We start from the raw sequence: 11539 nt of genomic DNA on the forward strand, positions 1-11539 counted from the left end.
TATGGTAACAGTTCAGATATCCTATCAAAATTTAGAGGGGCCCCTGGCGATTGGGGTTCTTATTAGATCAATTGAGTAGATTAATCCAAATTATATAGGTTTGGACGCCAAAGATAAATTAACTGCCCAACCAATCACGTTGGTGTTTAACCTCCAGATGATCAGTAGTCATAATCCCATGTAGCCACCCTGATCCCACATTCCTTTATTCTCCTTTTCCTTCAACCACTTATCTAACCTACTCTTAAAAGTTGACATGGTCTCTGCTTCAATCACTAATGGTCTCTGCTCCAGTCCGGTAGTGCATTCCACAGCCTTACAACCCTCTGTGTAAAACATTTTCTACTGATTTCTGTCGTAAATCCCTTACATTTAATCTTATATCTATGTCACCTTGTTCTAGACCCTCAATCACTGGAAACAGTCTGTTTCTATCCACTCTGTCCTGTCCCTTCGTAATTTTAAACACCTCTATCAAATCACCCTGTAATGGTGATTTCATCTGTTCTAATGAAAACACCAACAATTCTCAAGTCTTTCTTTGTATCTGTATTTCCTCATATCCGACAGCATCCTAGTGAATCTGTGCTGTACCCTCTCTATTGCCTCAACATCCTTCCTATAGTGTGGAGCTCAAAACTGCACACAGTCCTCCAACTGTGGTCTTACTAAGGTTTTATATAGATTCACCATTACAGCTCAACTTTTATATTCTAGAACCCTGATATATAATTTCTGGGGCCTGTGCTATTTCTTCTCCCATTTCCCTCAGGATCCTTGGATGTATCCCATCAGGTCCCATCACTTTGTCCTAACTTCTCTAATACTCTCCTTTTATATTGTAATATCTTTCTTTTTGTTTTCATCCAATTTAGTATTTACCTCCCCTCCAATATCCTTCTCTTTTGTAAACACTGTACTTATTAAGTTTCCCCACCAATTTCCACTTATCCTCTAATATCTCCGTATTCTCCTCCCTATCTCTGTAACCTCCTCCAGCCCTATAACCCTCCGAAATCTCTGAGGTCCTCCAATTCTGGCCTCTTGCGCGTCCCTGATTTTAATCGCTCCACCATTGACGGCCGTGCCTTCAGCTGCCTAGGCCTTAAGCTCTGGAATTCCCTCCCTAAACCTCTCCACCTCTCTACCTCTGTCTCCTCTTTTAAGACGCTCCTTAAAATCTACCTCTTTGACCAAGCTTTCAGTCACCTGTCCTAATATCTCTTTATGTGGCTCAGTGTTAAATTTTGTCTGAAACGCTCCTGTGAAGCGCCTTAGGACGCTGTATAAATGCAAGCTGTTGTTGTTGATTTTGTAACTCACTATTCTCTCCTCTCAGCCCAACAGACTGGATTGGACCCCAGATCTTGGAGGTTAAAGGGCAATGTACTAAAAGAAGTGATAATTGTGTAATGATCTTTATTGAATATCTCTCTCTCTCTTTTGAATTCAGGTTAGCTGCCTAGGCCTTGAAGAGTCTGTGGACAACGACCCCTGTAAATTTGCCTTGACCTCACGTGGGACAGATGGGAATGTGGTGCGATACGTCCTACAAGCCACTAATCCTGAAATCCGGCAGGCCTGGGTTTCGAATGTTAGTCAGATCCTGGAAACACAGCGTAACTTTTTGAACGGTGTGTGACATACAAATAGTTGGTCCTTAATTAAAAAGAAACATCTTAGCACGAATATCCTTTGTTAAAATGAAACAGTTACAAGGAGTGCAGCGTGTTTTGAGCGTCTGTGCTGTGACGATCTGAGATCTCACCTGCAGCTCCATACGGGAGCAGTTTCCCGATTTCTGTTGCCACCATGGATAGATCACAAGGGGTTTGCACCTTGGGCGGTTCAAGCCCCCTCCCATGAACTGTCTTTCGGATGAGACGTTAAACTGAGGCCCTGTCTGCCCTCTCGGGTGGATGTAAAAGATCCCACGGGACTATTTTGAAGAAGAGCAGGGGAGTTCTCCCCGGTGTCCTGGCCAACATTTATCCCTCAACCAACATCACGAAGAAAACAGATTATCTGGTCACCATCAGACTGCTGTTTGTGGGACCTTGCCTTTGGTCACCTGTCCTAATACATCCCTACGTGGCTCACTGTCAAATTCTGTTTGATAATTGCTCCTGTGAAGCGCAGTGGGACGTTTTACTACGTTAAAGGCGCTATATAAATGCAAGTTGTTGTTGTTGTTGTAGTAGTAGTAGTAGTAGTAGTAGTAGTAGTAGTAAATCAGAACAAAACACAATGGCATTATTTGAGTGCTACATCATTGCAATGAAAATGGCGCATGGTTCATCTGGCTCCTCTCCCTCTGCAAACACTTTTTCATGAAGATGTTCAATGGAAAGCCTGTTTTCTGATAAAATGTTAAGATATGAAAAATACATAAATAGGTGCTGAAGTATTTTATTTGAAAATAATATATTTGCAGTCATGTGGCACCTTATCGTGTTAAAACAGTTCAAAGCACTTCATACATTGAATTACTTTTGAAGTGCAGTAACTGCCATTCTGTCAGCAACGTTCGACAAACCAATTTAAATCCTTCTGCAAACCTATTGCTGCATCCTCTATCTCTACAAGGGGCTAAGGTCACCTCTCCACAAACTGATTTAACACCTCTTATGAGTACCCTCTCCTGTATTTTTTTAACCATCCTCATATCCAGTCCCATGTTCTACTCTAAATTCCTGTACCTTTTACTTTAATTAGAATCATATAGCACAGAAGGAGGCCATTCGGCCCACTGTGCCTGTGCCAGCTCTCTGAAAGAGCTACCAATTAGTCCCACTCTTAGAAGTCTTTCATATGGAACTTTGTCAAAAGCTTTCTGAAAGTAAAAATAAACCATGTTATTGGGAGTTCTATTATCCATTCTATCTGTAATGTCTTTGAAGAAATCAAGGTGGTTTATCAGGCAGGACCTTCCCTTTCTAAATTCATGCTGGCTGTTTCTTATTAAGTTATTGCTATACAGGTAGGCCTTCAACCTGCCCTTTGACTAGTTTCCATTACAGTATCGCCTTGAAAAGTGTCCAGACGGTGAGGCTTCCTTTTTAAGCAGGTTCAGTAGATGGGACTTGAGGGGAGGTTTTCTCCCTTGAAAAGCAATATCTTCCAGTTAGAAATGAAACTGTTTGATAGGCTCCCCCAGTGGCTCAGCAAGTTTATGCAGCAATTCATCCTTATAGAACAAGATGTTCCCAAGCCCGATCCCGAATCGGCGCTGAGTTAGCTCACCTCTGCCAGGGCCACAGTAGGAGTGCCACAAATGGCCTCAGAACCTTGGGTTCAGGATTGAAAAATAATGGCCAGGGTTCTCAGCACTGATTTCTACCCAATCACCATTGCTTGAGGCGCACGTGTTTGGATATCTGTTGAGGATCGGATTGGACTTGACTGTGATGTCTCCCATGAGGCAATAGCCCGATGACACTGCCAAGGTTCGTCCATGAAGAATAAGTATTGCAGGACAACCAGCATCCGTGGAACTGCACCCCAGCAAAGAGTCAACGTCTTCAGAAGAGGGGAGGCGATGAAAATTGCCAGAGAAATTATTGGGGAAAAATTGTTTGGTCGATGCAGATTTGCCTGATTTTCCCCCTTGTTGTAACCAACTCCCCTCACTGGAATAGACTGGAATCATATTGCTCAACTTCCTCATTTTCCCCATCTCAGTGAATGTTCCATGTCAGAACCATCTGCATAATGCAGTAGAACAATTGATTCCTGTTAAGCAACAACTTCATTTTATTATACTGCAAAATCATTTTGAATTTTATAAAATAAACATTTGTATTAAAAGTCTCAGTGCGAAGAGGATGGATACAGGAAGCACTTTGCTTTGAAAGTACTTCCTGTCCTAGGCTAACATTCTCTCCTCAACCAATATCACCAAAAACAGAATAACTGCTTATCCATCTCATTGCTGTTTGTGGGATTTTGCTGTGTGCAAAATGGCTGCCGCGTTTGCTTGGGCAACAACAGTGCCTTCATTTAATGGTAATTCATTGTATGTGAAGCGCTTTTGGACATTTCTGAGAGATGTGATAAGGCGTTCTTTCTTTCTTCTCCTTTACAGTACTGTTCTCCTATCATTCTCATCCTTGTTTTCAAATCCCTCCATGGCCTCGTCCCTCCCTATCTCTGTAACCTCCTCCAGCCCTACAACCCTCCGAGATCTCTGCGCTCCTCCAATTCTGGCCTCTTGCACAGCCCCAATTTTAATCGCTCCACCATTGGCAGCCATGCCTTCAGCTGCCTAGGTCCTAAGCTCTGGAATTCCCTCCCTAAACCTCTCCGCCTCTCTCCCGTCCTTTAAGACGCTCCTTAAAATCCACTTCTCTGACCAAGCTTTTGGTCACTTGTTCTAATATCTCCTTATGTGACTCGATGTCAAATTTTGTTTGATAATCGCTCCTGTGAAGTGCTCTGGGGTGTTTTATTATGTTAAAGGCGCTATATAAATGCAAATTGTTGTTGTTGTTGCACATGATAGGTGTTTTTTTTACCAATGTGGATCAAACTTGATGCCTTCTATTCCATTTCTGCAGCTCTGCAATCCCCTATTGAGTATCAGAGGAGGGAAAACAAATCCAACAGCTTGGGAAGGCCCCGTGACATCAGGACAGCACTGTCCATCTCAGCTGGCATGAGGCCCCATTCTTCTGCGTCCATGGACAGGAACCAGTTCCCCTCCATGAAGGCCTACAACACGTCACTGCCAGCACTGTTTCTGCCCCCCCGCAGGACTGGCAGCGCCAGCCTGGAAACACATCAGCCACAATGTCAGGGGAAGGTAAGCACTGCAGCAATCACACTAGCCTCTAAAGGGCTCCTTTAAAGGGTCTAACCAGAGCTCTATACAACTGTTGCACTGTCACTTTGTAGGTGCCTGGTTCGATCCCTGGTCTATCTCGAGTTAGCTTATCTCAGCCAAAGCATCATTAGGGGTTCTATTGTTGGATTCCGAGCCCCAGTTTAGGGAGGGGAAAATCATCCAGGGTTCCTGCTCCTGATCACTGTCCAGCAGCCTCTGCTGGAGTTTCATTTGTGTGGACATCGGCTGAGCGAGGATCGGGCTGCACTGCTGTGCCACCATGGGGAAAATAGTCTGCCGACGCTCACTGGCGTTGCTCACACATGAATAATAGTCACTTGGGTGAGGTACTGGAGGGTGCCTAATGCCAGTGGAACCAAGAAGTCAACACCTTCAGAATAGGGAAGGGAGGAAAATTTGTAGAAAAAGAATTATGTTATCTCTTGTCAGCCAATCGTGGAATAGCACCTGATGGTGCCTGGAGAGAATTCTGCAGTGCACACCATCAAGTTGTCCAACTGAAGGAGAAAACCTGCTGCTAAGAGGGAGCAGTGGAGCTGGGGAGTTTAAAGGGGATAGCAGCAGTTATTTAGAAGGAAATGGTGGTTCTGTTTCTCTAAGGTACTATCTAACTCTGTCCTGCTTCATTACTCTAAACAGAACACCAGTGATGGAATTTCTACCAAGATTGGTGGCCATGATCACAAGTCAGTGGACAAGCATAGGAGCCAAGACAAGCTGGATGAGAGCAACCTATAAAATAGCTGCTTTGTTGTTTTTTGCTTAAAGGAACTTAGGTTCAGGAGCATACACACCGTGGGTCAGGTCCCCATTATTAGTCTATGAACTAATTCTCAGAACAAGTCTGTTAAGGTTTGGCAGATTGTATCAACTGTGTGTTTTTGGCCACCAAAGATGTGCTCTAGGACACTAGATAAGTATAATAATAGACTCGGAATCATGGAAGGTCAAAGGCATTGTGCTGTCATGGGCTTCATATCGTTCATGCCTTTTAGGTACAAGTTTTCATATTGGCTTGCATGCAGCTATTGAGTCCTCAGTAATACCAAATCAATAGAAATGTTCCTTTGTGGGATACCTAACCCCAGTAAGACCAACTGTTTCATCAAAGAGCCAATTGATAGGGTTCTTATACAGAAGTTATTAATTTGAGATTTCTAAATGGGATCCAACCACATTGTGCTGGCACTAAAGAGTGCCGCACATCACAGAGGGCATAATCGCATTCGCATTCCCTGTTAAGCATCCACTTAATTGCAATCACCGAAAATCAACTTTATTGCTTCAAAGTACTATTGTTATCTTCCATTCCATTCATTTTCCTCACATCCCTGTGCCTTGCCACCTAAATTAAGCCAGAATCATCTCCGTTGCACCATCAAACAGTTGGTAGTACTGAAGTTCTGTATCTACCTTTGAAACATCTGGAGGCATGGACAAAAGCTCCAGGATATCCTTGCTTCATCAATCTGCAGTCGTGTCCCAAAGTTCTTCTGATAGCACGATGTCAGTAAGACTTGTGCCCAGTTTTATATTTTCGCAGATTGCACAATGCTTTTGACTTTTGGGATGGGTGACTGAACACTGGAAATAAACCCTGTCCCCCTCTTCCACTGGAGAGTGTGAAAGTAGTAGGGCAACACCGAGGTCAATCCTTACAACTGGATGACTCAAAATACACATCAATACACGCCCAGCCTTTTAAAATAAAGACCAGCATGTCGGTTTGGAGTAACTGCGGCAAAAGCAAAATGTTGCCAAAAGGTACGGTTGGTGAAAGATCCAAGCGTGACATCAACATTTTAAGGAAGCAGCCAAATCATGTTAAATCTTTACCAGAAGAGTGAGCTGCTTGGCTGAAGTGGGACGCATCCAAATTGCCTGTGAAGATGTGGAATCATATCCAGTATTTGCCTGCGTGAAGTGGCTGATTGTTTTTAAGCAATGTTACACAAGTACCAATCGACTCTCTTCTTGGCCTAAGCTCTGTCTTTGAAGACCATTTTCAATTTTTGGATCTTCTCTGGTTAGAATCTGTAAACCTTTCTAATTTCTCGTTTTGACACTGAGTCTTTTTCAGTTCTTAAGTCTTTTTGTTTTTAAAATTTGCATTTGTGCTCCATTCTGCACCGTTCCTTGTCACTCCATGGTCTGCCTCGAGCCAAACACCTTGCACTAGAAGTCAGGAAAATGGCCTACGAGCTTCTTCGCGACTTTCAAGCCCCTGTACTAATCTGCAGTGTGTCCACAAGAAGTGTACTTCAAGTGGGTTCATTCTAATGCCGCCTTCTTCCCCCAAACCAGCCAGGCATACAGAATTCACTGCACCTTAGTCGTGTTGCTGCACTTAGTTGGTTTTCATTCCTGGTAAAGGAAATAAATTGAATCAACAATATCAGAGTATCCAGGTGAAGGTGGTAAATGGGCAAAACGTACCACCTTATCATGACTGAAGACAATGTCATTGTAAGAAACACTTGGTTTGGTACCTTGAAAGCTTCGGTGACCCTGTATTTAATGTTTAGATGCTCAGTAGGAATATGCTCTAAAACACTCTCCAAATCTGAATTGGTGCAATTGCCTCCATTATTTGATGTTACAATTAACCCTTGGGAGCATGCTGACTTACGTTCTGAGGCTTGATGCTGCAGTCATTTTAAATAGGGGTCTGAGGTGCAGCCTTTCACCTCTTCAAGTTGAGGTCCTAGGGCTGGACTGAGAATGTTTTATATGTAAAATAATAAGTGAGTTACAGTTATAAACCTAGTCAAAGGGTTCGGATGTGGCCAGTTTATGGTTCATATCTGAGCACCTGAGGTTAGGGTGCTTACTCCCAGATATCTTATGCAGTACATGTTATGTGTGGAATGTGTGCAATTTGTAATTTAATTTGTCACTGTTTGGGAGCAAGCTTCAATATTTCTTGCCCTTTTTGGAAGAGTTCCAGAGTTTCTGTGCCTAGAAAACATCCATGGGATATATAAATTGGACAGCCTGCCAGATTAATAAAAAATATATAAAGGGCGTTGCTGTTGTCAATAAGTGACAGTGAATTAAGCTTAGACTTCGCTTGCATCCTGTTCTGAAAATGCTGGTTTGTGTTGGGGTACGTGCAGTTCCACAGGTGCTGAAAGGCCTCTGCCATCTGACCCAAGTGTTCATTCTTTGCGTGAGAGCCTGGACAATGAGTGTGTGGGCTATTCAACCATGGAGCGTATCACAGTTGCACCCTTCACACGACGTCTATACATGCGCACTACCCAGCGGGAATCACTGCATTCTGATCAGGAGCAAGAGTCCCTTCTTTGCGCATAGCTACCGAGGTCAAATGTAACCCCCTCTATTACCACCCTGCAATCGGCTAATTCTACACAGACTGGGGATTAAACCAGAGGGCTCGGTATATCAATTCCACAATGGCCGGTGCATTTAGGCCTCAAGTGACTGGAGGAACTTCTGAGTACTTTTTTTTCTTTAAAGAAGGGCATGGTGTTCCTTAATTGGGGAGTTGTGTCATTTTCTTTCATTCGTGAAAAGATCGAAAAGGAGTAGTACTTAGACAAGAATTCCACTAGTTGGCAAATAGTGACTACGAAGCAATAACAAAGGCCTTTCTTTTCAGGAAAAAGGTTCAGCCTGCATGTTTTTTTCCACTCTTACTGACAAGCATATCGTCAACAGCACGGTGCTAGATTATTTCACCAATAAGAGCAGAGGCCCCAAACTCCGAATTTCCAGGATCCTCCTGGCATTTTGCTAATTGTCCCACATTCCAGAATCAAGCTCTTTTAATCACACCTAAAAACACCCCCTGGATTCATGCACATGTGTAGAGTTTCAGCTGATAGATGGTGATTTATGGTTGCAATGGTGTCACTGCTTGGTCTCACACTTATGCACTCAACATAACAAATTGACAGTTAAGCACCTACACAAATAGCAATTTTAAAAAGTCTGGAGATGGGCAAAATATTCAGATTGGATACGGTTTTGAAAATAAAGGCACAGGACCACAATTGAAATGTGGTCCTTCATTACTTTATGGAAATAGCAGTACTTTGCATCGGAATATTAGGAACAGGAGTAAGCCATTCAGCCCCTCGGACCTGTACCATAAGAACGTAAGGAATAGGACGTACGGCCCCTCAAGCCTGCTCCGCCACTCAAAAAGATCATGGCTGATCTTCGGCCTTAACTCCACTTTCCCGCGCGATCCCCATATCCCTTAGAGTCCAAAAATCTATCGATCTCAGCCTTGAATATACTCAACCACTGAGCATCCACAGCCCTCTGGGGTAGAGAATTCCAAAAGATTCACAACCCTCAGTGAAGAAATTCCTCCTCATCTCAGTCCTAAATGGTCGACCCCTTATCCTTAGACTATGCCCCCTAGTTCTAGACTCTTCAGCCAGGGGAAACAGCCTCTCAGCATCTACCCTGTCAAGCCCCCTCAGAATCTTATATGTTTCAATGAAATCACCTCTCATTCTTCTAAACTCCAGAGAGTATAGGCTCATTCTATTCAGTCTCTCCTCATAGAACAACCCTCTCAGCCCAGGACTCAATCTAGTGAACCTTCGTTGCACCCCCTCTAAGGCAAGTATATCCTTCCTTAGGTAAGGAGACCAAAACTGTACACAGTACTCCAGGTGTGGTCTCACCAAAGCCCTGTACAATTGCAGCAAGACTTCCTTAATCTTGTACTCCAACATACCATTTGTCTTCCTAATTGCTTGCTGTACCTGCATGTTAACTTTCTGTGTTTTGTATACAAGGACACCCAAATCCCTCTGAACACCAACATTTAATAGTTTCTCACCATTTAAAAAATATTCTGTTTTTCTGTTCTTCCTACCAAAGTGAATAACCTCACATTTCCCCACATTATAGCCCATCTGCTACCTTCTGGCCCACTCACTTATCTGTCTATATCCCTTTACATACTCTGTGTCCTCCTCACAGCTCACTTTCCCACCAAGCTTTGTATCATCAGCAAACTTGGCTACATTACACTCAGTCCCTTCATCCAAGTCATTAATAGATTGCAAATAGCCGAGGCCCAAGCACCGATCCTTGCAGCACCCCACTAGTAACAGCCTGCCAACCTGAAAATGTCCCATTTATTCCTACTCTCTGGTTAACGGACAGAAAACAATCCTCTATTCATGCCAATATATTAACCCCAATCCCATGAGCCCTTATCTTGTTCCGCCATTCAATTAGATCATGGTTGATCTGTACCTCAACTCCATTTACCCGCCTTAGCTCTATATCTCTTGATACCCTTACCCAACAAAAATCTACCAATCTCAATCCTGCAAAGTTCCAATTGTCCCCCAAAGCATACACAGTCTTTTGTAGGGAGAGTTCCAGATTATTACACTTTGTGTGAAAAAGGCCTTCCTGATTTCACTCCTGAATGGCCTAGCTCTAATTTTAAGATTATGTCCCCTTGTTCTGGATTCCCCCACCAGAGGGACTAGTTTATCTATTCTATCGAATCCTTTTATCATTTTAAACACCTCGATCAGTTCACCCCTCAAACCTTCTAAACACAAGGGAATACGAGCCAAGTTTATGTAACTTATCCTCATATTTTTACCCTCTAAGCCCCGGTATCATGATGAACTGGAAAGATTAGGAGCTCTACAAAAGAAAGCTTAGATGGTACTGTTGGTAGCTGCACTGTCACTGTTTGGAACGGAGACATATAAAACCCAAGAGTCACAAGACCCATCCTTTCTCCATGTTCAGTTGAATGGCTTCAGCTGTGGTGGCAGTTGGTCCTCTAGCATTTGCCTTAGCGCCTCCAGGCTACAACGGTGAAAAGTTAGTCTGGGCTTTTGCTACTGATCATTATTCAGTGGCCCTTGCTGGAATGTGTGTTTGTGTGGATATTGGCTGAGTTGTGATGCTACTGCCCCCATCCTGCTGCTGAATAACCTGCTGACATTCACTGACTTGGCTCCTGCATGAATAACACCAGATGGACAGGGTATCAGAGGGCAGTCAGTGCCCATGGCACCATACCCAAGGAACAGTCATCACCTTCAGCAGAGGAGGTGAGAAACAGCAGGAATAAAAAAAAACTAGGAATGTGTTTTGAAATTTTAAAATGTGGAAAGAGAATATTGACCCAACTCTCGAGTGTAAAGTCAAATTGTTGTGTGTTTACTGATTCCTAGCTAGTTTCCCCCTCCCTCAATCCATGTTTGTGGGTTGCAGTCCCAGTTCTACGTGGCACTCAGATCTGCCACTACTACCCATGTAAAATTGGCCCATGGCAAGTTCACATATGTGGGTGCATCTTAACTATTGAGGGAGGCTTGCACCTCATCAGGAGGGAGAAGCAAGATGGAATCCACCTCAAGTCAGTTTAATATGGAGCAACATCAGCAACAATGGGTCATTAGGAAGCCCAACTCCTCATCCCCTCCACGCTCCGAGCACAAGGTAGACGGATGAGGGACTTAAAAAGGGAAAAAAAGGAGGGGGGGGGGGGGGGGATCATGTCAATGGACTGTATGATTCCCATTACCAATATATTATCTTGTCAGTTTGTCATTGCATTTCCATAGAGATCTTTGCTAAATTGTGGCCTGTTCACTGCTGAGCATTTTCTATGTATCATATTCCTGTATATGCATGTTTTAATAAAATATTGTCTTTTAAAGAAATGTTGAGATGGAGTACAAT

General features: G+C 43.3%; 1 protein-coding gene across 4 annotated transcripts in view; it reads left to right on the top strand.

Annotated features, from left to right (window-relative positions):
- Positions 1-11320, top strand: part of LOC137307273 (rho guanine nucleotide exchange factor 25-like) — a 279817-nt gene extending 268497 nt beyond the window's left edge. For all 4 annotated transcript variants that reach the window (XM_067976714.1, XM_067976716.1, XM_067976715.1 and 1 more), the window contains 3 exons: positions 1454-1634; positions 4557-4801; positions 5483-11320. In XM_067976714.1, coding sequence (XP_067832815.1) covers positions 1454-1634; positions 4557-4801; positions 5483-5581 — 525 coding nt within the window. In that variant the 3' untranslated portion in view covers positions 5582-11320. The remainder of the gene's footprint in view (positions 1-1453; positions 1635-4556; positions 4802-5482) is intronic.
- The last annotated feature ends 219 nt before the right edge of the window (positions 11321-11539 follow it).

The sequence above is a fragment of the Heptranchias perlo genome, chromosome X, assembly GCF_035084215.1.
Source record: "Heptranchias perlo isolate sHepPer1 chromosome X, sHepPer1.hap1, whole genome shotgun sequence".
Classification (NCBI taxonomy): Eukaryota; Metazoa; Chordata; class Chondrichthyes; order Hexanchiformes; family Hexanchidae; genus Heptranchias; species Heptranchias perlo.